The sequence below is a fragment of the Chelmon rostratus genome, chromosome 2 (assembly GCF_017976325.1).
Source record: "Chelmon rostratus isolate fCheRos1 chromosome 2, fCheRos1.pri, whole genome shotgun sequence".
NCBI classification, from domain to species: Eukaryota; Metazoa; Chordata; class Actinopteri; order Chaetodontiformes; family Chaetodontidae; genus Chelmon; species Chelmon rostratus.
In genome coordinates this window covers 7,475,911-7,501,227 of record NC_055659.1, presented here as the reverse complement: position 1 = coordinate 7,501,227, position 25,317 = coordinate 7,475,911, and the positions used below count along the sequence as shown (strand labels likewise).

The 25,317-nt window shown below is 43.7% G+C and overlaps 1 protein-coding gene across 12 annotated transcripts in view; it reads right to left on the bottom strand.

Annotated features, from left to right (window-relative positions):
* Positions 1-134: 134 nt before the first annotated feature.
* Positions 135-25,317, bottom strand: part of eif4g3a (eukaryotic translation initiation factor 4 gamma, 3a) — a 52,789-nt gene continuing 27,606 nt past the window's right edge. For 6 of the 12 annotated variants that reach the window (XM_041948825.1, XM_041948856.1, XM_041948781.1 and 3 more), the window contains 25 exons: positions 24,447-24,663; positions 22,955-23,734; positions 21,825-21,913; positions 19,432-19,720; positions 18,928-19,052; positions 17,039-17,158; positions 15,679-15,834; positions 15,177-15,374; positions 14,208-14,354; positions 13,812-14,048; positions 11,520-11,624; positions 9,323-9,461; positions 8,859-8,980; positions 7,452-7,542; positions 6,610-6,727; positions 6,286-6,512; positions 5,799-5,911; positions 5,189-5,361; positions 4,492-4,617; positions 4,055-4,136; positions 3,585-3,683; positions 3,313-3,459; positions 2,264-2,345; positions 1,990-2,136; positions 137-1,315 (listed from right to left, as the gene is read on the bottom strand). In XM_041948825.1, coding sequence (XP_041804759.1) covers positions 1,134-1,315; positions 1,990-2,136; positions 2,264-2,345; positions 3,313-3,459; positions 3,585-3,683; positions 4,055-4,136; positions 4,492-4,617; positions 5,189-5,361; positions 5,799-5,911; positions 6,286-6,512; positions 6,610-6,727; positions 7,452-7,542; positions 8,859-8,980; positions 9,323-9,461; positions 11,520-11,624; positions 13,812-14,048; positions 14,208-14,354; positions 15,177-15,374; positions 15,679-15,834; positions 17,039-17,158; positions 18,928-19,052; positions 19,432-19,720; positions 21,825-21,913; positions 22,955-23,734; positions 24,447-24,663 — 4,311 coding nt within the window. In that variant the 3' untranslated portion in view covers positions 137-1,133. Of the gene's footprint in view, positions 1,316-1,989; positions 2,137-2,263; positions 2,346-3,312; positions 3,460-3,584; positions 3,684-4,054; positions 4,137-4,491; positions 4,618-5,188; positions 5,362-5,798; positions 5,912-6,285; positions 6,513-6,609; positions 6,728-7,451; positions 7,543-8,858; positions 8,981-9,322; positions 9,462-11,519; positions 11,625-13,811; positions 14,049-14,207; positions 14,355-15,176; positions 15,375-15,678; positions 15,835-17,038; positions 17,159-18,927; positions 19,053-19,431; positions 19,721-21,824; positions 21,914-22,954; positions 23,735-24,446; positions 24,664-25,317 lie in introns of all 12 variants that reach the window. The other 6 variants (XM_041948789.1, XM_041948866.1, XM_041948815.1 and 3 more) reach the window with 4 other exon arrangements.

Below are 25,317 nucleotides of genomic sequence, written 5' to 3'. Positions count from 1 at the left end.
TCGAAGACAAGCGGGAAATGAAGTTTCAACACCAAGGCAACGAGTGTGAGTTAATGCATGAAGATTGTTGAAGCTTCAGTGGCTCAGCAGACCAAACCAGCAGCTCCCAGTGACTCCAGCTGCTCCTCCTCGTCAGATCATCTTCTTCTGAGGAAGCTGAGGCGTTGGCCACACAGAGAAACTGCCATAGTTTAACAGACACACAAAGTCCCCACAAGAAAATAATCCACCCACATCTCTAAACACTGACCATCAAAAGAACAAATCATGAGAATCAGCATTTTTTAAATACCTTTTTTGTCTTTAATGTATTTACAAGCTTTAATCTGCTCTGTAGGTCTGAAGTATTACAAGCATTTCATGTTCAGCGACCCTGGCCATTTGCTTTTTAAAGTTGCATTGTTGCTCATTTCATTTGGATTTGTATCCGGTTTGTTCCTCTGCGTTTGTTTTGACAGTTCTGTGGACTGACTTGCATCGCTTCTTGAATGCATACCTCTACCTCTCATGAGGCGTATGTACATATATCAACGTAGAGCAAGCCAAGGCTGAGGGAAACACTTCCTGGTTATTAGGAGATAACCTTTGACCTCAAACGTCATACACGGACAACGTTAATAGCTTCTGTGCATCCACTCCTTTTTATCTCTGCTTCCCCTTCATCCCAAAATAATTTGCTTTACCCTGTTTTAAACCAAACAGTGTGGAATCCAGGGAGGCTATTTATTTCACAATTATTATTTTGTTATTATAATTAATTATATTGTTATTTCTGTTGTCATGTTCTCATTTGTGAGCATCTGCAAATGTTAAATAACTTTCATATTTGCAGTCCTTAAAAAAATAATAAATTAAAGAGTCCAGAACCTATGTATCTTTTAAGTCTCTTCTTAAAAAGTAACAAAAGAAAAGTAAGTTAAAATTTAAAACAAAAATATTTTCTATGTATAATACAGGTATTTAGTGCTTCCGCCGTTGGAATCCAAACTCAAAATGGCGGCATGTTTCAGAACCGTACCGCAGAAAAAAATTCCAGCCGTAAACATGTCGTCCTGCCCATACAACCATTTTGAATGTTTGTTCTGCCGTAAGGATGCAGTTCTACTACGTCGTGTCCCCGGGTGTCTCCCTCGTCAATTGTCTTCCGACTCCTCCTCCGCCTCCCGCAGCCAGGTGAAGAAGGCCGTGACGGACTTGAGGGCCACACCCTTACCGTGCTGCTCGGCGGGGTCTTTGCTCGTCTCCCACTTGTAGAAAGCGTCCTCCGAGATGACGTCCTCGTCATACAGACAGTCAAAGAACATCCGGAGAAGGTCTGGAAGAGCAAAGACACATCGATGCATCCATGGAGTGAGATGAGGCTCTTAAAACTCCACTGCTGAGTAAATGAAACAGATTTTTCCTGTGCTGTGTGCTGCAGTCAGGTGTCTGCACATTATATTAGGTTTTCTGTGACAAACAAATCTGACTGTACTTTCCGTCCTGCTGCAGTAACCCCTCACCATCTGTACTTCAGTTCATCTAAAAGTACACCAGCAGCTCCCCTCTTTGAGGAAATGCCCTCTGGAGGAGGTGTTGGACTACTGTTTTAAATCTGGGCGGCTCAAAAGAAGTTCATTTCCTGAGGCTGTTCCACTCTTAAAAAGGTAAATCTGGCACTTCAAGGTACATTTTGTTTTGGCTTTCTCTGTAATTATTCAAGGTATATCATGTATTTTAACATCATTCAAGTTAACTTGTATGAGCGCACGTCCCCATTTCCCCAAACTCCATCTGCTGAGGATCATGTGACACGATCAGTAGCTTCAGACCAGCCACCACATGCTAGTCTGGATTACACTGTCTTGGATAATATTGCTAAAACATTGGTGTAAACACAGTTTTATGTGCTAATCAAAAAAAAAAAAAAAGGAACACATAATAAGTCCCATAGTTTCACTAGGAGGAGTAAACAGGAGGAGTGAACTATGATGCAGATGCAGCACTTACTTGGAGGCTGATCGAGGGCGACGATCAGCGCCTGAAGTGCATAAAGTGCTTGCAGCTGTCGCTCAGTGTCTGAGTTAAGGTACTTGAGTAATACAGGCAATCTCCTCTGGATGATGGCCGTGTCCACTCGACAGTTGGTGTTATCATCTGTTCGGCAGAGCAGGAGGCAGAGTGAGCGCACGCTGCGCTGAGTTTGGCAGAGTGTAAAATTGCAATCGGAGGTGCGATTTTAGCAGAATAGAGGAATCTGTCCTCCTGGTGGCGGAGTGCTTACCTTTCACTGCTGCCTTACACACAGCTGTCATCAAAGCCCTCAGGAAGGGGGACGAGCTCATCTGAGATTCATCCAGGTTGGCCTGGGAGACGGAGCACAGAGGAGGACAAAATGCACGATTGGTCAGTTTCACACGGCTCAACACACAAGAACAGCGAACACCCCCAATAAGAATACAAAGAGAAACATGTCACATCTGACAAAGGGCTGATGAGCACTGACAGAAGCAGCATGCTTGTATTCAGGGTACGTGAGCGGGAGTGGGGCGTTGTGGGAAGAGTTTGCCTGAATTGTGGAGCAGCACAGAGAGGTGCACTCTGCTCGGAGGAACCTGGTGAGCAGCAGGACGACTGTTTACAACGGTTTCCCTTTGCACCGTGTAGTATTTTTTGATGCTCTCATTACTGTAGCCGGATGCCACAGTTAGAGCCCTGCGCAAGTCTATTTCCTTTATCTGGACTTCTGGCCATTAAAACCTGATCCAGCAATGTCTGCAGCAAAGTTCAAACCACCTGCTCCCACGAGATTTAAGCTGGGTCCTGCAGGATCCCAATAATAACTTAACAACATTCGATCATTTGGCTGAATGATTGTTCCGTTTGGTCATTAAAAGTCACTGCGCCTTGAATACTGTCCAGTCTGTACATGTTGGGTTAATTCTTAACAAACCAGCTGTTACTACAAGGCAGCGCGATCACTGACTCACATATAAATTCTACCATTTTAATCCTATGTAAATTAGTTTTTGACTGCAGGCAGCAAGATCTGCACTGGGTCCTGCAGGACCTGTGAGATCCCAGTCCCAATGCAGTCCTTTATCCACAGTGGCAGAGTTGCACCCTGCTGCTGCCCGTTAAAAATCCAAGGCACAGACATCGCTACGCTGCAGCAGGCACTTTCTGCCTGTGAGCATCTTAGAAGACATTTCTGTCAAACCTCCACTCTAATTCAGAAACCATGTGTCATTAATAACAGACTGCCCCTCTGAATTTTAGCCAGTAGCTAGCAGAGAGTGAGAAATGTGTGCATAAATGTGCCACGTGTCATACCTCCACCCAGTCAAAGATCTGCTCGTCACTGGCCATGTCCTCCAGGAGGAGTCTCTCCAGCTGCTGGCTCAGCTCCTCAGGAGACAAGATCCTTTTAGACCGAGCCGCCTCAGGGCCGGAGCAGTCCGACAGAATGAACTGGAGTTTCTGTTTGGATCAAGAGGAGAGGACGTTAGTATGACGGGGAAGTGACACATACAGGAAAGATGATGAAATGGACAAAAGAAAGCAGAACAATGGAGGAAGAGTACATCGATATCTGTATTACCAACCTGTTGTGAGATGAAAGCCTGGACGTCCTCTCCCTCTGGCAGGAAGTCGGTCCAGCTGAGGCCAGATTCCCTCCACAAAGAACTCACAGTCCTATGGCTCTGTGGGGACAAGACAAGACAACGTCACACCTTTCCTCACCGAAATATCTCATTTCATTTCTTTTGTTTCCAGGAAAAAGGTTTTAACAAGCTACAATTTGGTACAAATCAACAGGACAAATTAACCATGTCAATTTGATTAATACTAATAAGTGTAATTAGCTATTAATCAAATCCACTACAGTGCAACAAGAAAACTGCATTTTTTGTGCTTACTCTGGCTCATGACCAGCAATATAATCCACCCTTAAACTTGACAGACCTTTAAGTGAACTATTGATTATACCCCACTGGCTTTATAATGTTAGCAGGCAACATAAATGTAAGCAAAACCAATTCTAACAACAATTCTGGATGAAAGTGTTGCTTACCATTTGTTTGCATAGTATGTGCAGTATTTCAGAAATTAAGATCCCGACTCTTCCCACAGGAAGCAAAGGTTTGCTTAATTCACTGTGAACAAACAGAGACGACGGAAATGAAACGTACGTCTTTCACACAGAAGAAGGGAGAGGTTAAATAACAAAGTTTTCAATTTCAATTCCCTGTGCAGTCATCAGTGCCTGTGCGCACTTTATATTTCTCCAAGTGTAGCCTGAAATTGATCTTGGAAATGAGTGCAGGAAGGAGGAACGTAAACCTGAAAAATGTGGCTCAAAGTGCAACAGCAGGTAATTTTGTTCACGTACACGTACTATTTGGACACATGATCATTTTTCCTGAGCAAACAAACCCATTTTGACTTCGTTTTTAGTATATGTCCTCCTTGAGTGTCAAGTGAATGACTCGGGTGCAGCTGTCTGAGTACCTAAAGAGCTCTCTCATAGAGAAGCCCCCTTCCCTCAGCACAGGGCTGAGCAGCTCGGCGAGGTACAGCCAGATGTGGGGAATGTCGATGGCCATGTCGTCCGCTTGCTCCAGCGTGTCTGCAAACCTGAGAACACGACGACACACAGCTTTAAATGGTGTTTTATACCCAAATTAATGTTGAAACATGGCAGAACCTTGAGGGTTCACACATAGTTTATTTTGTTAGGAGATATAAGAACAACCACATTGTTCGGATTAAAAAAGGTTTTTTTTGCTGTATGGATATTTAGATGAACTGAGATTGTTATTGCTGTTTTATTTTACTTGTAAATCAAATAAAAGTTCTAATTGTTTCCATGTTTTGTCTGTTTCTATATGTATGGTTTTGATGTATGTATGTATTTGAATATAGATCCAGGAAATCCCTCCAATGAGGATCCCAATAAACACTGACTAAATCCAAAGTATAATGTCTTATTCTAGCTACTCCCCATAAAATCATTACAAAGGTGAATTTTAGAGCAAGCAAATGTGTTTCGATCAATATTCCCACTTTATGGAAACACTGCAGTCACATTAGCAAAAAGCAGGTGAGCATTTAAAGAAGACTGACTTTCTAAAAAGTGAGCAGTTAGCTCCTTGTCCATTGAAGCTGCTCGATTATTGTACGGTGTGCATTAAGCAGGTGAACTGACCCTTTGTTGAACTGGGGTTTGGGCAGGAGTCCCTGCTGCACCAGCTGGAAGAGGAGCTGGCCCATGTGATCCCGTGTTATCTGACTGCGCTCCAGAGTCGACTCCACTCCGACACGCACAAAGATGTTCAGCTGAGAGCCCAAGTCGAGCTCGTCCACGCACTGGACGGCCTCCTGCGAGAAACAAATGTGGGCATCGCTCAGTGAAGAAGAGGAGTTTAAGCATGACATGCATTTGATTCTTCTAGCCCAGTAATACAGTAGGAAGATTAAAGCTATTGTTCTGATCAACAACCCAGTAATTAAAGAGAAATACAGGAATCTGTACGCCTCATTACATCTATTTTAAAGGGAAAAACACACAATTTATACATTTCTAAAAATTGATATGGGCAAGTTTGACAGCATCACCAAAGAAAATTAGGCACTTCAATCATAAATCAAATGAAGACAAATTAATTATTTGAATCCTGTGTTCATCCATAGGTGGTGAAGCAATCTTCAATCTGATTTATCATCAACATCCTTCTAAGCACCAGTTTGTGGATGTGCATTAAAGCCTTTGCAGCTAAACAGGCATCTACTGTTGATTTTCTCGTGAATCTCAGTACCTTGTAGTCATTTATGTGCAGGAACTCGTCGATGATGGACTTGGACTTCCTCTCTATCTCCTCCTCAGACAGAGCAGGTCTGTCCGGGGTCTGGACCACTGGCTCAGGTTTCACTGCAGAAGAAAAATAAAAAAAACCACAGTGAAAACAGTCTCTCTCCGAGAGTGAGATTAAGATCCATGTCTATGTTTTTTAGGGACAACATATCAAAGATTAAAATATTCAGCTATTCATTGCAGCTGTTGGTTTAAGAAAATAAAACATAAACAGTGCGCTAAAGAGCTACACTGCTATAATTAATAATTTTAAATTTGACTGTATAATTTTATAGTGTATTGCTAAAAATGATAAAAAAATCTTTACGTTTGATGCCAAATTAAACCTGTTCATGGCTTCAAATCACAGAAACCGGTGAGGCATCACTAGAGACTAGTTTTCAGTATTATTTCCAGGTATGTGCAGTGTTGTGCAGCACTGTGCGTCTCACCAGCCTCCCTGACTCTGTTGCGCTCCGGCTCTGCTTTGTCCTCGGTGACACTCGGCCTCCGGGGCTCGGCTCCCTCTCGCTCCCGGTCTCTTCGCGGCTCGTCGAGGGTTTGACTCTCCAGCAGCTCCTTCGAACTGCCTCCCCTGATGAACGGCCCGGGCCGTGACGACGGAGGGGCGGACATCAGCGGCTTGTCACCGCGTTCCCTCCCTGCGCTGCTCCGACTGCTGGGAGGAAAAGCGAACGAGTCAATCGGGATGTTGCTGTGTCCGAGAAGAAGTGCAAAGATGCTATGATTGATGTGACCCAGGTGTCGTCCTTTACCTTCCCAGAGTTCTCCTGGAGTCAAACTCTGGGTTCTGTGCAGCAGTTGTGGGGGGCTGAGGTGAAGGCGTGGACTGCAGCGCAGAGTAACGATTGAGGCCGGCTGTCCGCGATAGTTCTGTGATGCAGAGAAAAGTTGGAAGAGACACGAATGACAAAAATTAATAAATCAATCAAAATTCTCATAAAAAGTTTGGGTGAAAGTCAAATAATTCACAGGAATGTTGCTTGACTTGAGGGTCTGTACAACTAATATGTCAAGAGGGGCAGAACCCAACTTTCACATCCACTTCACGCAGCGAATGGTCAGGTGTGTTGGTGGGTTTGAATTTCTTGTCTTTGAAAGTCTTATCCCTTCCTTTGGCAGGTCGTTCCTCCTCGCCTTCGAGAGTGGCCGTTTGGAACAGCTACCGACATTTCGGGCACACTGACATCATAACTATGCGACATTCAGGCGTGTTGCAGCTTCATCTTATCTGACCATCACGCCTGGTTCTCAACACCCGAGTTTGGGTGTACTTTCATCTCTTGCCATCTAATCTAGTTGGGAACAGTATGACTATTTCAAGAACTTTACATTTGCTTCAAGTCAAATCTTGACGTGTGATGTCAACCAGTCATCAAGTGAAATCTGAGCCAGGGAGATGAAGAATAACCCTCCATTGAGTCACTGTTGGGGGTTTGCTACGCTGAATCTGAGACACGAGATGAAATGCACTCGGCTGTGTGATGAACATCTTTTTCACTGTCTTTTATGGCCTGTGCAATATCGCCAACTCCCGCTCATGTAATGTTTCGACCCACCATGGTCACTGTGGGTCGGTTAACACATGCATTCCTACCTGAGTCACTGGCCTTGGCTCCTCCACTGCTGCCCTTCACCCACGTGACTTGAGCCCGAGGGCCCAACTGGATCTTCTCGTCCATTTGAGGCTGCAGGAAGAGAATAATTTAAGAACAAGTTGCAAGCTCACATCGAAAGCTGACAGCAGCAGGCAAATGAGGACATCTGACAAAGGACTCCATAATGCACAGATGCATTCCATCCATCCATCTTTTACACAAGTTTATTTGCATTCAGGCCCTCATGAACACATTGGTTAAGACCTTTAGTTTGAGTATAACATGCAGTATATTATATTAAATGTCCAAAAGGATTAGTGAAATTGAGGACACTGAGGACATGGCAGAATTCCTCCAGCAAGGGGAGCGCTGCAAAAAAAGACAAAAAAAAAAAAAAAAAGACAACATATTCGTTCACATGGTGTTCGTGGTGGCAGTACCTCATGGATCCAGCAGGGGGACTGTGTACTACTCAACATGAAGCATAATAATGCAGATCAGATGAGGGCAGGGACCGTGTGTGTACACACGATGAGCCACAGGATTCCTCTTGATGATGTGTAAACACTCATCTGCTGTGTACAGAAACTGAAGGAACAGCAACCACCGGGGAAGCTTGACTGACGAGGAAAAGCGCTTAATGGACGTGAGACGAACTTGTCACGACACGAAGAACGACCTCACACATTTCACTAAATTACAACGCAGAGCTGACAACATTCTACCAAGACGCAGTGTACAAAGCAGCAGCCTGCAGACTCATCACAGACTCAGAAAACAGAAAGTGTTGCAACAAAGCCCTTCAGACCGTCTTTGGTCGAATCTGGATCTCTGATCAGTTACTAATCACTGATCACTCGTGTAAGGCATTACAACCTCTTACAGGCCCTGATGATGCTTTCACAGCTCAGGCCAGTGGTGAAAGTTGTCAATCAAACTCTGCTGAAGATTAAACAACAGCGACTGCGTGAAAAGGCGGGTCCACTTCTAAGCGGCCTCTGGTGCAGGGTTCGTTTGTGGTGTCAAAGCAAAATGGATTAACTGCAGGATTTTATGATTGCTCACATACGATTTTAGCACGGATTAGAAAGCTTAATTACTATAAAATGTATGTGCTGTTTGTGAACTGTGTAAGTGATATATGCAACCCTAACCCTAGGCACATCAGCATGTGAGCGTGGACATCTTGCCTGATGTATCCAAGTGAAGAGGAGCTAAGAGAGGTGTGTTGTGTCCTACTGCATGTATTTTAGGACTTGCTCTGTTCAGAAACAAGACCTGAACAACACTGGTTCACTTTCCTTCCCTGGGCAGGACCAGCTGAACCAAACTACGAGTGTGAAAGCAGCCATAGCTGACAGGGAAAACAGGGAAAACTGTATGTGTTAAGACGCAACATGTCTCACCTTGGAGATCTTTGGGATCTTGGTGGGGTCGATGGTCCTGCTGTTCTTGGTCATGGGCACAGTGTTCCAGGTCTCTTCTCTCTGCACGCGCTGATCTCTCTGATCTCTCTGATCTCTTGAATCTGCAGGGCCAAAGAGACACGCCCACACGCAGTCAGGCCAAATACGGTTTTAAAATGAGTTCAGTGGCGACCAAATGATATTTTTCATTCGCTGAAGTCAAGCGACTGTGAAAGGGGACAGACTGACACTTTCGACTGTTTCTGCTATACATGAAGAAACATTATAGGTCAGCTAACAGATGGGAGGGAGTAGGGGGCTTCCTGTCTGCTGTTGGGCACAATAGCGTCTCTGCAGGCTGTATGGACAGGAAGTCTGCCTGTATGCTCGCAGGCTTCCTGAGTCACTGTGGCTGCGCCGATGTGACTCTAAGCCTTAAAGAGGATTTGGACTGCAGGCCTGACCTGGCCGTCTCTTGCTGTCCTTGGAGAGCAGCTGCTGGTGCACTTTTCTCTGTTCCTCCTGCTCTTCAATCTTCGCCTCCTTGTGGATCTGCTCGATTGTTTTCGGGCCCTGGTCGGCTCTCCTGGACACCCAGTTGTGCTGAAAGAATAACGAGAACCACAATGACCTCAGAGCTGAATCAAGCTGTGGTATCATATTCAGCGGGTTTAAAACACTTTTCTCTTTCTTGATCTGTGCTACTACACATCCTGGCCCAGATCATTTTTTGGGTGGGTTTTTAATCATGGAAGATGTATCACTTTAGATATAAGAAGCTGTAAAGAACAGAGGACTGCCCTCAATGCAAATGCTGATGAATTAGCCAATGATTATAACTGACAGATGTGTTAACAAGGTTATCAGTTTCAACTTGCCTTACAGCCATCATTTGTGAATATCTGCGTCAATGCTGAATATGGAAGTTTTGTTTTCTAAGCAAAGTGGATCCTTGCACTGCCTAAGTAGCCTTGCTAATTTTAATTTTAAATATGACAGGAGCGCAGCACAGCAGGCCATTTCCAGCGTCTTGCAGGAGACAGTGACGTTGATTCAAACAGCCTGTGTTAGGTAAGAGCTCCTGTATGAGAGAATCGCACGTTAATCGCCGCAGATTTCTCTCCATCGGAAGAGCCGGACATGACACGTGTCATGCGAAGTCATTTGCTTCTTGTTTCTCTTCCTGTAAATCCTCATGTTTGTTTCTGACACGGCTGCGAGTCCAGGAAATGTTCATGTTTATTGGCTAATTTATTTAACAAGGACAATACAGTTCAACATTGTTACATAAGGAGAAACAGGGCATCAGAGGTAATGTAGACAGGATGTCTGGCTGAAGCTAAAATTCACCCCCTGTCCCTGGTTAAGGTTTTAAAATGAAGTTCAAACTAAACAAAGAAACTGCTACAGGAACAGCTTACGGATAAAAACAGAACAGAACTGTTCAAACAGACTGTGTGGATGTGATTATGCATGTGTCTACTATGTGTGAACTGCAGGTGCAAAATCAGTAATAGACTACAGTGGTTGAAATTAGTGGAGACAATGTGTGCGTACACACAAATGCAAGGTGCCACCGCTGGTTTCATCATTGGAAAAATCATGTTGAGATCATTTTGACCGCTTCTGCGATCGTGATATGACTCATAATTTTAGTGGCATTGGTAACTTTTATATGTTTGTTTTTAAGATGATGTGATTTTTTTTTGCCAAACAAACATGTTCCCTTAACATCTGGAGAGTGTTATCTGGAGGTCAAGGCATTTCTCTAGCACCACAATGCTTTGGCTTTATCAAGACAGTGCAGATCCTGCAATCTGGATATTGCACTTATGCATATTGTGATTTTGATAACATTTCAATTAATTGTTCTGCCCTCATTAACATGGAAGCCAGAGCATTTTAATGTATCTAATTTAAACTTTGGCAGTAAATCTAATTGATTCACTTAATTCTTTTTTTTTGTGCGTGTGTCTGTACAATTTACAAAATGTAAAACTGACTTCCTTCAACATGAACGAAAAGCTTATTTTCAGTCATGCAGTAAGATGGCTTCAGTCCTCAGTCATGACTGTTGTGTGAGCTCTGATGTTACCATCACCAGCTGCAGTTTACAGGACTGATAATTAAAAGAGAAGCTCGTCCTGAAGCTTTGGGAAAAAATCAAAATCATATTGGTCGTATATTGCCCAGCCCCCATCCGACTTCATGCAGATGTTCAGTCTGTATGGATTTATTTATGCTACATCTGATGAATCCTGTTTTACAACCACTGACAAAACACCTATGTGATCACATTTTACTGCCATGTGCTGCATCAGTGTCAGCCAAGGAGACCTCAGTTGTGAAGCACATACATGCAGAGGTAGTTTATGTGCTTCAGGTCCAGGTTTGCGTTCGCTCTACAGTCTCTTTTCCCACAGGATTTTCTCCCATAAGTCTTTCTGAGGATGTGCTCAGATTCAATCATAGGAGGGCAGTAGGTCCATTTGGCAGAATATGACCAGAATATCCACTATTATTTTCCAGAAGGTCAAAAAGATCAATGAAATAAACCTCTGTGGGAAAATTCATTGTGAAGCAGAGCTAACATGCACATGGCAGGACTTTGGACTTTCTACAACAGTGCAGATAAAAGAAATATCACAACCGCACACTCACCAATCTCAGGTCTATAACGTCCTGCAACATAAACCGTATCCGAGATGACGTCTTCCTCTCCTTGACGATTTTTTCCATCTGATTGAAATACTGATCCATCCGCGGCTGAGGAAAGAGAGTGAGAGGGAGAAGGTTAATCTGAGACATCAAGATTAAATTCTTTATTTCTCTATTTAAGGTACTGGACAGCAGCTTTCAGGGATTTCCGAAATATTTCTTATTACTTAAAGAGGAGCCGTACTGACCGCTCAAGATTAAACTGGAACATTTTGGGAGAGAGCAGAAAAAAAGTAAAAAAAAAGAACAGATCCAATTCAGTGTAATTGCCCCGAATTTAAAAAGGACTACATTCACAAAGTGACCACATTAAAGATGATGAAACTCATCTGAAGGACAAGGTGGATGATTGAAACCACATTCTGTAGGATTTAATGTAGAGTCACTGCTCTTCTGTTGCTAGACCACAGACAAATCCTTCAGCAGCAAACAGAAGAAACAAAGCGGAAATAAGTTGTTATGCCGCGTTCTGAGCAGTTTCCCTGCTGGTCCGAGGGGCTTTCCTTTTTCAGGGTGACTGGTAGATGATGGGGATCAAACCATACACTCCAAGTACAGCAGAGTGAAAGCAGAAAGGCCTTCGGTCAGTTATGTCTCTCTGAGCATCTGGGGACTCTTGCCATGTCTGTGGGGGTATTCCTGTTTCCTCATAACCCACAAAAATTCTTTCTCCTCTGCCTCTGGAACTGAATCCCACCAGAACTTTTTCTTTTATGTCTCTCACCACCGTGCTGCTGTAGAGCAGAATCACCTCCATCATCACCTCATCTGCCAGGGAACCAACCGACGCAGAGGAATTTCTCTCGGCGGCATGTTAGCAGAGGCATACTGACATACTGCACTGACAAACTGCTCACTTTATGACTCCACCCCTGCAAACAAGGCCTGAATTACTTCACTTTGACGTCCGAGCCAGCAAGTAAAACAAGCTTTTACTACAGAGGCAAAACATCAGGCCTGTTCAGGGTCTGACACCAGTGCCAGGGAGCCTCAAAATGTGCTATGAACAACTAAACTTGGTGTAGCAAGTCACACCGAGAGCCTTGAGGTTGTGCTGGTATGTATGATGCAACACGACTTCCAGTGACAGCCACAGCCACAATCAATCTTAAAATTCTATAATATTAAAAAAATAATGATAATAATAATAAGAACTTTATTTTTACAGCAGGCTTCTAAAAAAAGGTACAACGTGATTTACATGGTTGAACCATTTTCAAAAGGAAAATAATGCATTTAATCTGCTGAATAAATTTAAAGCTTTTCATCTACAAACTGTGACATGCTGCTGTTTTTGACCCCTCAAACATTCATTAGATAAAATACTTTTGCCAACCTGTAACTTCATTTACATACCAGGGATTCTGCACAGCTTCAAACATTTTGTTGTGAAGGCTGTCTGAGCCACTGCAGTCTGCTGTTAATTGAAATCAGTGGTCCCCATTGTGATTTCAATTTTCTTTTCAAATCAACTGTGCAGCCCTTTTCCACAAGAAGCTACTTCGTCACAAATCAAAGGAATAATTTGATGTTTCGGGAAATATGCTTATTTGTTTTGTTGGCCAAACCTGGATGAAAATATTGATACCACACTCAAATCTGTACGCTATAAATGATGGTACAGCCAGCATCTGGTTGGCTTGGCTTAACATAAAGTCTGGATACAGGAGGAAACCATTAGCCTGTCTTTCCAAATGCCACAAAATCCACCTAACCAGCACATATAAAGCTCACTAACTAATCTGTTTAAATCTTATTTGTTTAACACAAAAAACAACATGGTGAGGTTTCTAACCTCCTTCACTCTCCACTGGTCGCCTGGCAATCTCATGGTGATGACACGACTGCAGAAGTTACTGTGCTCAGCCCAAAAATAGTCCAACACATAATCCACCCACCCACCTATGAGACATAATGTGTCACTTTCACACTTTTAGTACAGACTGAATAAATGAGACATAATGTGTTAATATGTGAGCTTTTGAGGAGTTGGTGGTTGGCGAGCCGGGCTAGCTGTTTCCCCCTGTTTCCAGTCTTTATGCTAAGCTAAGATAACCTGCGGTGGGCTGTGGCTTCAAATTAACCGCACCGACGTGACAGTGACGTAAATCTTCTCACCTGACTTGCGGCAAAAAAGCAAATCGATGCATTTCCCACAACGCTGAACTATTCTCATGAATCTAGAATGTACTAACAATGCTGGTTTTAATAAATCAAGATTCTTCTCCGCCTCACCTTGGCTTTCTCGAAGTCCAGGTCCTTTCCGATGGTGGTGAGCAGCCTGCACAGGCACTCCAAAGACTCCTCGTCGTGGTTCTTCAGCAGCTTGACAACACAGTCGTGCATGATGGCTTCAGTCAACATCTTGAGCTTGAAGAGCTCGCCGATGAACTTGATGTTGCCGATGGAACGCCGCCGGGCCTTGTCCTTGGCGTCCTCGAGCTCTTCCTGAAGCCGCTCGCGCTCCGTCGCCTGAGGGGACCAAGGAAACATGAAACAAATACTTGCATGGAAAGCTTTCCACAAAGCCTTTAGCAAGTGTCGAGCCAGAGGAGTTTAGCTCTCTCCCCCGTGCTAAATGTTTTGCTACAGCATGAAATCTGGTGTCACAGCAATTCACAGTCCACATACCGATGCAGCAGAGTCCAGCTCTTTCTGCTTCCTCTCGAACACCACATCGTCCACCTTGTCTTTCTCAAACTCCTTCTGGCAGCGGTTTAGCAGCAGCTTGCGAAAGTTCACTGTGGTGTTGGGTTTGTCTGTCATGGGCACTTTGAGCTGTACATGAACCGTAGAGATAGAAGATAAAGTATATAGCCAAGCATAAAGCATGAAGACGAGGTAGGTGACAAACTAAACCTTTAAAAATATTTACTGTTCAACAGTGGACCTACAAGACTTGCAAACTTCTGCACAAAAGCACACCCTTTTCTGATATACACAAATATTTACATTTCCATGTGTAGATTATCTTAAAGTGTGTATGCATGCTATATGCACAGTTAGGGTTACCGGTTTATCTTAAAAATGTTTCTCTCACATTGTTGAGTTCCTCATCGCAGAAATGCATTTTTCATGAAAAGCGACCCAGTTGAAAGAACTGTCAAGACATGACTTATTTCATGCTTTCGTTGCAATTGTGCAACAGCAGCCTTTTTTTCATCTCCCTCAACTGAAGATACTACTGTTCACGTGTTAGGTTTCCTCCTCGCAAGTCATCAAAAAATCAAACTTATCACACTATATCATCACCTTGTATTGAACCGTGCTGCATCAAGGCAGGGCTGAATCTAAGCCCATCGATCTGTTTGTAGCTTAAACACTAAGGGAGTTGTTACTGTACATTGAGATTGGTTTCAGTTAGGATGTACACAGCTACAGTCTGTGGAACGCAGAAAATGTCACTTATTGTTATACTAAAATAGCTGTGTAATGCGTTTCTGGTGAATGGACCGTTAGGTTGAGGTAATATTATTCATTCAATTCCCCCATCAAGATCCTCCAGATCGGCTAATTGATTTAAACCATTAACCTTACAAATAAAAACAGGATTCTTATCTCTCACTTCGTCCATCCTGACGGACCCGATGACCTGCTTACCGTGGCGAGGCAGCGGCACATGTTTCCATAGGCCACAGAGAAGCTGGGCTCGTCGATGGCCTTCTCAAAGACCAGGTCGATGACCCCTTTAAGCCTCTCTTCGGTGTCGATGGTCAGGTCCGTCACCTGCTTCATTAGCTGGTTGAACTTCTGAGGCGTCAGCTTGTTCAGGATGCTGCGTACCTTCCTGAAGAGCTCCTGAGGGGAATCAGTCATAAAAGGCAGTCAATCACTGGGGCCATCAATCAATCGTTATATTTGGAAATGATCTTGGACATCTCATTAATAATCAACTAATTAGGACTGGCTAATATTGGTTATATGTGTTCATTCTGTGGCAGGTTGTATCATTTTGGTTTTCCATTTTTACTGATTTAAGTGATTCCCAGTAATTTAAAGCTCTTTGATCAAGTATATTTTATCATTCATTAATAATAAATACTACTGATCTCTGAGTTGTAATACTTTTTAATACTGTTTGTGTACATGTCTGTGTGTTCACCTGTGTTTTTTGCATCTCAGGATCCTCTGCAGGGCCCTCCCTTTTCATGCCAGGTTTCCAGGCGTTCTCAGATTTTTTCAGCTGGACGTCATCATTCACCGACACGTTCATGATGATCTTCCTGGGTGGAGGCCGCCGTGCCCCAATGTTCATAAGCTGTGAATGCAAAGAAAGACAGAGTACAGCATGTCAGTATTCCAGAGGGCTGAGCTGCGAAGCGAGACTAGTGTGTTGAGCCTAAAGTCAGAGTTTTCAACGTCACGAAGCTGGCTCTCTTCTAACCTGGCTAGATCGCCATGGTAACTCGTGCTGCAACCTGCTCTGGAGGTGGTTAAGTTCAGGGTTTCAGAATTAAATCTGCTATAAAAAGCCCCATCCTTTCACTAATGACTTTCAGGTTCTCAGACGAGTTAATATGTTAATTTGTTGAGCGGTACGTTAGCAATGAAGTCATGGAATTACAGCAGTGCAGAGTGTTTGCATTGTGATGTCTTTTTTGCCACAGGAACCTACAAACATTCAGCTGGTGATGCAGAAAACCTTTTTTTTCCCTTTTTGTTTGAGGTAATATCCTTTAAATTCAGCGTATATATACAGCATATCATCCATACACTAAAAGAATGATGAACTTTTTTATGCTTGGATGCCTTGGATGACTTTTTTTCTCTCTTTGTTTTTCTTTCTTTCTTGGTCCTGTTTAACACTGCTTGCATTGCAGCTAACAGAACACCGAAAAACAACTAAACATGATCAAAAACATAAAACAAAGCCACATGACTATTAGGAGCTGACAGTTCTTGTGATTTTAAGTGCCATGGGCAGACTGTAATTGACTGCTAGGAGACTCTGCCCATTACCTTGTAAAATTTGGAATCAGCCACACGGCCATAACACTGACCCTGCATTGTCTAGAAACAGGTGCACTGTAATGTGGATCAGCACTTGAGTGGATTAATTCTAATCAAACAAATCTGACAACAGTAAAATGAGCTGCGTTGTATTTTTGAGTGGTGTATCTGAGATTTCCTGTGTTAAATCAGTCACTGGACATTTATAGATGTCAGATGAAACCAACTGGAACCAAGTACCTCAAAACATATCCTGTTATCCCCTGACTATAATGGAGAAGTTTGACAGATGTGCAGTATCTATTTCATTTTCCCCAAACTTAAAAGCAGAGAGTCGTCCATTAAAAATGAGGACAAATTGTGTGTTGAGAGGAAACAGAAAGTGGGAATTGGAGGACTGTGTGTATGTGTGTGTATGTGTGTGTGTGTGTGTGCGAGAGAGAGACAGACTTTATGAATGATTGCGGCAGCTTGAGTGTGCAAGTGTGCGTGTGTGTACATGTGTGACTCACTGCAGCGCCTCGCCCTCCGGTCATCTGCCTGCCAAAATCTGCAAAGGCAGGTGTGAAATCAGGTCCTCTGGAAATTGCCCTGGAATCCACCACTCGAGATGGCAACTTGTTTTGGTTCATCTGTGTGGCACATAACATACACAATACATCAGCACATGCAAATGCATGCACACACACACAGACACACACAGACACACACACACACACACACACACACACACACACACACACACACACACACACACACACACACACACACACACACACACACACACACACACACACACACACACAAAATGAGCTGAACAGCAGGGGGAGCAGTGATCCCCTAATAATAGTGGCAACAGGATAGCAGGAGTCAGCCTGCTGGGTGTGCGTGTGAGTGTGTTTGTGCATTTCTAACCCAGTGGTCCCTTAAAGGTGACCCGTTGTAAATGACAGTCGTACTACGTTGCGAGAGCTTGATTTATGTTTTTTTTTTACTGTCCTGGTGATAAATTATGCTCAGCGGGTTCAGCGGGCCATTCAGTGAGAGAAGTCAGAACCAGATGTGGAAGGGAAGGAAGGAAGAAAGGAACGCAGGAGAGAGCAAGATAGTTGTGGGGGAGGAGAGAAGAACAAATCCAGCTCTTTGTCTTTCAGCTGTCCTTGACTTCCTCTCGACTCTTTTCCAGTGAGATTTCACTTTCTCCCTCAGAGAAAATGAGACTATGGGATTGTAAAATCAACCGTTCGCCGGTCTGGTTGTTCTTTTTGGAGAGGTGGGGGAGGGGCATGTACTCTTAACACTGCCAAGTGTGACATAATAGCAATGTGATTTTAATCAAAACAGCATTTCAGTGGCCCATATGCTCCACCCATACGTATGTGTGGATCAGAGGAATGAACCAAACTCTCTGTGGTGTGTCTTTGATCCAGCACACACAATCTAACAGCTAGTGTCTGAAATACTGCCTGTTGCTATGAGTTAATGATGAAAAAACCTGTTTCATGTGGAGGTCTATTCAAAACTAGGGCTTCAACTAGTGACTGTTTTCATTATTGAATATTACAATTCTTTTTAGTATATATAATAATCATTTAATACAACCCTAATTCCAAAAGGATGCCGTGCAAAGCATAAATAGAACAGAATGTGATAATTTGCTCATCCTTTTTGACATATACTCAATTGGAAACAGTACAAAGACAATAGATTTAATGTTTCACCTCATCAACTTCATTGATTTTTGTAAATATCTGCTTGTTCTGAATCTGATGCAGCAACATGTTTCAAACAAGTTGGGACAGGAGCAACTAAAGACTGGGAGAGTTGTGGAACGCTCCAAAAACACCTGTTTGGATCATTCCACAGGTAAACAGGTTGATTGGTAACAGGTGATAGCATCATGATTGGGTGTGAAAGGAGCATCCTGGAAAGGCTCAGTCGTTCACAAGCGAGGATGGAGCGAGGTTCACCACTTTGTGATCACATGATTGGATGAAGGATGTTACTACATGGAATCAAGAACACTTTGATGTTGGTCTTTGATGATACAACATTTCAGTTTTTTGGAATCAGGTTGTAGCTTTAACATTTAGTCTTTTAAAACCTCAGAAAATGATGAATAAAGCCCATCACAATTTCTGAAAGTGTGAGGGGAGGTGTGAGTCTAAAACCCACTGACATTGAAATTACGAGGATATAAAGAGAGAAAAAAGCAGCAAGTTTTGAGATTTGACTGAGACCACAGAAAGTTTGAAATCTTTTGTTTCATGACTGACTTAAAAGATTAACTGATTATGAAAAGTTCATTTTCTGTCGACAGACTTATCACTTCAGTCGGTTTAAGGATATTTGGGGCCTGGAGTATTTCTGCAGCCCTATCTGCAACAACTGGCTTACGCACCTTGTCTAGCACCACATCACTGATGGGCGGGAGGCCCTCAGGCTTCTGTATGCAGGCGGGCATGAACTGGAAGCCCAACAGGAAGTCCCTGTCATACTGACGCTTCCCACTGGACTCGGCCAAGTCTGGACCACCAAACATGATTTTGAGAGGAAAAGGATGGGGAAAAAGAGCAAATATATATGAAACAAAGACTGAACTGAAAATAATTAAGGCAAAAGCAACACTAAGTGAATTCATAGAGGCAGACTACAGATGAAAAGTAGCCCTGACTTAATTCTGGCATATTAACAGTAATGTTTATTAACTTGCACTGCCCCGAGAAATAAACTGAATAAATAAGCTCCTAAAGGCAGAGATAGTTCATGATTAAATTTTGAATGTCAACACAGAGAAGCCAGAGTTTGCAGACTTGTTCTACGATTAAAACTGCTGTATTTTTACATAAAGATGTTGTCAAAAGTAGCTCTAAACATCTGTCCAAAGAACAGGGTCTTTTCTAACCTTCTATGTCCTGTGGAGCCCCTGTGGAGTTCTCCTTGTCTCCGTGGGTTGCTCCACTGTCGCTGCTCTCCGTCTCCGAAGTGTGGCCTGCCCCGTTCCTCATGGGCTCAATCTCAGCCTCGCCGTTCTCCTCCGGGGCAGCGGGTTTTCCGTCGGCCTCGGGGCTGCTGGCGGGAGCTGGGGCGGGGCTGGAGGTGAAGACCGGCGGTAGGGGTACCGGGCTGCTGCTCAGAGGAGCTGACTGCAGGACCTGGTCTCCGGCAGGCTGATCCACTGGCCTGGGCTCATCCTGTGTGTAGGTGAGATTCAGCTTTCAGATCCCCAGAATTTGTCAGTTAGCATGGTGCGCTGCTTCATCATCAATCGGTAAGACAATAAACGGATGCTGTCATGTAGCCCTCTCTGAGTGTCTGAGTCCAAAAAAATGATTTGACAGTTCAACACTTTGAAAAACAAGTAGCATCATCATTTCTCCACATTAACACTGTCTATAATTATCAGCTACAGAGCTGTAAGGAGGTCATCTGCAGACAGGGTGAACACATCAAGAACTGTATCCTGCAGGAGAGGAAAATGAGGGACGAAGGGATATAAACAGAGTGAACGCAGGGGACTCAGCGATGAAGGAGAGATTATGAAATGATTCTGGGGAGGGAAGGGATGAAGGGTCAGGTACAAACAAAAGACAGAAAAGAAGAATATAGGAACTTTGGTGGCATTGCATGGACAAGCCATTTCCAGTATGACTTTCTATACCTCATCAATATTAACCAAAATATGTAACTAAAATAGTGTGCAATATTATCTCTGCATTTCATTTTTTTTGTTATTCGTGTTTTATGTTACAAGCTCTATTTGCTATCTTAGCCAGGACACACCTGCATGTGATTTTCAATTTAGTTTTTAACCTTGTTAACATGCCCATCTAGTGTTTTTTATACCACAAGTAAAATGAGCAGTCAACGGCATGCCTGAGCATTTTCGCCTTGGAACTGCAGTTGACCAATACCAGTCTCCCTAACACTGGGCTGGGTTTCATGTGTAACATACCAAAAAAATCTACTTGCGGGGTGGAGTTTTCCGAGGGGTATCAGAGGAGAAGCCAGGTGTAGCTATGTATCGGTACTTTGAAAGGTACGTTTCACTATTTTCAAAACGACAGCAGAGATGTGTCGGTTTTCCTGGTTTTACCAAAAGATCAGAAAACCCGAGAGCGAAACTATAGCCTGCAGTAGCCTTTTCCCAGAGCACTGTTTTGAAAATTTAGCACAGAAACAGATGGGTTTCGCCACAAAAATTGTACTGCAGCCCGACGCTGTTCCATCCATTTATCCTGGGACACAGCGAGTACGAGCCAACATGTTGGTAAGTTCATCTATCTTGTGTTTTATCTTTTGACTGTGTCCAAAAAAATGTGGAGTTTGCTAGATAATGTTAACCAGCTTTAGCCTGCCAAGTTCCAGGATGATTGACAACCTTTGGGGTTGTTGTTCTTCAGCATTGGCTTCCGGCTCGAACATGTATGGCTGAATTACTCGTCTTTTACCACCTGTCGCTGTGTAGCGTACGCTAGCTAGAAAAGCAGGAAATGAGCAGAGGTTTGTTTGTTTGGTGAGCAGGTACGCTCGAGCTGCAGGAGAGCGGCGGAGGGGTGGGTGGAGATAGAGGCGGGACTGCTTAGGTGCATGCATGCTAAATGAAGGCAAAGGTGTAGAGTTACAGCTAAGGCAAAAGGCATGAAGGAATTTTTTTTCATGGATGAAGCTTCTAAATAAATAATTTTGATGAACAGAGATGAGTTTTGGGGGGTTTAATCAAAGCTGGGATAGGAACTTTAAAAGACTTTGTGTGAAATATGCTTGCTCAGTGCAGCCTAAGAGAAGCCATTTATATAATTTTGTACGACCGGCATTTGGTGTGAAAATTCTCCCACAGCTACAAGCCCAGAACAAAACAATAACGGAGAGGAAATGAGAGTGGCACAGAGCTGACTGTACATACAGTGGGCCGGGTGAGCAATGGAGATGATGGATAACTGCTTGCTGTCGTTCTTGGATGATAACAACACCCCAAAGTCATTTACGCCGGCTTCCTCCACCTCACATGTGGAAACATTTTCCACTTGAACTATTGCCCACTTTGTGCCTTTTCCTCTTCTCTCTCACCCTCTCTGTCCTAATCCTTTGTTACTTCGTAGGCCTTTTTGAAACTTCTTGTTCCAAAATGAGATACCATCCATTAGAAAAATGTGACAAAATCTCACAAAGTTACTAAAATGTATGCAAATATTATTACTCACAGGATAATTATCAACAGACTGAATGTACGCATAGGACTTTGAATAATCGGTGCAGCTGGTTCAGTCTTGTTTCCTCTCGGGCCTCTTTTCTTACCTCATCCTCCTTCTGAGGTGCATCTCCAGCAGTGATCCCTTCATTTGGTTTCCTCCAGGTCTTTGGTATAGCAGAAGCAGTCTGATTAACTGCAGGGAAACACAAATGCAGGAAAATGCAATCAGCCATAGCCAGTCAGCAAACAGCACAACCACAACAGATTTAAAAGTGAAATTTGGGTTTAAAACGCAAGGATGGCAATGAAAACATCTTTTTGTCTGGCAAATACTTAAAAAAAAAGAGTTTAAGCCGACGATGGGTAGCAGATGGTTACAGTTGCTGAGATAACGAGAGCCAGAAAATTACATAAAATGCTTTAAAGTCTCTTGAATTGACTTAAATATGACGTCTGTGTACTCCTAATTTTTTAAACCTCACTTATATCTGACCAAACTGAAACACGCATTATTTGAAATGCTATTCGACGGAGCAGAAGAGGAGGGATACATGGGAAAAGGTTAAGTTTGCCACAACGATGAGTCATGATCTTTCAGGAGACTTCCAGGATATCGTCAATGACATGCAGCCAGTATGGCAGACACTGCTCACTATGCTATTCCTGCTTAAAGTTCCTTCAAATTCAGCACTTGTGGGCACTCAGTTATCATACGTTCACCTTGCCATAATCTATATGAACCAAGAACATGATAATAATATTTTAAAGGGCTAGAAGAAGTGACCTTCTCTGATTTTAACAACACAAACATGAAAGGTGTTTGATAATGCTTTCTCCTTCTGTAGAGATCAAACGTAAATCACATTATCTAAAAATGGTTTGCTGAATCTGACATTTAAAGGAAGGAGAACAACCACATTAATAAAACATGCACGTCACTACTGACGCATCCCTTTTTGTCTCGTTTAAACTGTCCTCCTCAACTACCTACTGAGTTTTCTGGCAAGTAAAAAACACCAAAAATGTGAAAATAATCTTACAGACAACAGATATATTAAAAAGGTGTCTGATAATTTTCAGGATTTCTGAAAGGAAGCTAACTATGACCACGCTGATATGATTGTTTCCTATCTGACGTAGCACCTGTTAGCATAGTGCTTGATGAGAGATTATCTACAATGTGTGCTAAATGGGCATTCATATTTTAGTTACTGAAATACAACAGATACAGTACCTGTGGTGGGACTCTTCCTGCTGAGTGCTTGTTGCTGGGACTCTGTTTTGCTGTCAGCAATGCCTCCATGTGCCTCTGTCCCTAATCTGGGGATGAGGTCTTTACTGTCTAAGGACTTGCTCGGCTCGTCTGCCTCTGTTGTGGCCTGCACTAGAGGCGGAAGGCCTGGGGGGAGCATAACCGGCAAGGCTGGAGCGGGGCTTGAGGTCAGGGTGACTGGCACCACAGCCACAGGTGCCATCGGGGCGAGCGCAGCAGCAATGGGCACCTCTGGCCTCACGTCAGAGGGCAAAGTTTCAGAGGGGGAGGGCTCTCTATAAGCAGGAGCAGAGGCCTGGGGCTGGAGTGCAGCTGGGGACAGAAGAGAGGGCTCATGAGCCGGGGTGTCTAGCTCGGTCCCAGAGTCCGCAAGGCCGTTCAAAGCCTTGGTAGCCGGGGCTGGCGAGGCAGCCGGGGTTCGTGGGGTGTCTGAAAGAGGCTTGTCTGTGTTTGGAGTCTGAGGTGGCGCCAAAGAGGGTTTGTGCTCCCCAGCTGAGGGGGAGGGAGAAGAGGCTGAAATAGTGGACTCCCTGGCTGAGGGACGTTCACTTTTGTTGGCCACTGAAAGTGGGAGAGTGGCGGGGGCGGTCATCGAGGCAGGGAAGGGAAGCTCTGGTTCGACAGTAGAACAGGGTTCAGTTACAGGAGCGTTGGCCTCAAGTCTCTCAACAGGGGCTTCAGGCTGCACAAGCCCAGGCGAGGAAGACTTCTGGACAACTGGCTCCAATTTTGGCGTATCATCTGGAAGATGAAGAGTTGAGATTAACACAGTTCAACCATCAAAAGTAACATTTGTAATATATTTTACTGTGTGTAAAGATGCTTGGATGGACAGATGGCTTTGTGTTTCTCTGTGGCATGCTCACGCCATCTTTTTGTTGGTAGGTACGACAATGCAATCACTTTAGATTGAAAAGTAAAGAAAACAGGTCAGTGTGCAGTATAAGTTCATGTTCAGGACAACCCCAGGCTCAACAAACCAGACGAGCGAAACTTCCCAACATTTGCATGCAGTTGAGTATTTCAAAGCTGTAGTCTGAAGCTCAGCAATAAAACTTTTACACAACTGCTTCCAAAACGTATGCAAAGTAATGCCGGTTAAAATGCTCCAGCTGCTTACTGGAAAAGCAGCTGCTGACACTGCGCTGATTTTCCAGTGAAATGAAAGTGAAAGCATTCACTGTGCCGCCTGTTCTTGGAAAAGGGAAACTTTGAAAACCAGTTTCCTCTGAGGAGAGTTAATGGATTTGTTGCTTACAAATAATGCAATGGCGCAGCAATAAAACAGACCGGTGTTGAGTGTAATTTTCTAATTGTCTAATGCTCTATTCACAATTTGAAGTTCATAAAAATGTGCTTAAAACTGCCTAGACTGTTATAGTAAGTGTGGGACCCCCACTTGCTAGTAGTTGTGGATGTATGTTAAAGAAAAAGAGGCAATGTTGCTGCAGACCTGGCCCTGGTTTGGTGTCTGAGGCCCCAGTTGTTAGTGGCTGCTGTGGCTGTTGGGGCTGTGGTGGCTCCAATGTGTAGCCTCCAGGATGGGCTTGCTGTGGCTGAGGAGGCTGCAACTGCTGCTGCGGCTGCGGCGGCTGCTGCTGCTGCTGCTGCTGCTGCGGCGGCGGCTGCTGCTGCTGCTGCTGCTCTGGAGTCTGGCTGCTGCTCATCTGCTGCGATTTGAGGTAGAAAATGTGAGGATAATGAGGGTGCGGCCATAAAAACTAGCAACACAGAAAACCAGAGAGACAGGCACAGAGATGTAGGCAAGCACGCACACAAACAAGTAAATAAAAATAAACAAGCCCAAATGCAGGATTAAGCAGAAATAAGGAGTCCAATGGGGTATGGTTAGATTAAGAAGACAGAGATGGAGCACGAGACAGAGAATGAAGATCAATGTGGGAGGAATGGCAGAAGGAGGGGAACGGCTCAGAACAATGCAGACAGAAGGACAGAGGAAAGGGGGGCAGATACAGAAAGAAAGAAAATCAAAAGGGGCACAAAGGGACAGAGAAAGAGAGGAAAGACACTGTTAACATCCACAGAAGGACACAGGGAGAAAGAAGTCACGTTTTCCTTGTTCAGAATCCAGGAAAGCTGTCTTATTTGGGCTTGGTACATTTCATCTTTTTTAAATGTGCCAATGGCGTGAGCACAGTTGTTTTCAGCTTCAATATCATGACCCAGAGCCCTGCTGCTTTCCATTCTATCCGTCTGATTAGGAGCTGAAATGCCAGGAACGGTCGTATTGTTTGCTCAGAGCTAAAACCTGTCATTGTTTGCATCTAGGCAATGCACTTACACTAAATCACTTTTTTTTTAAG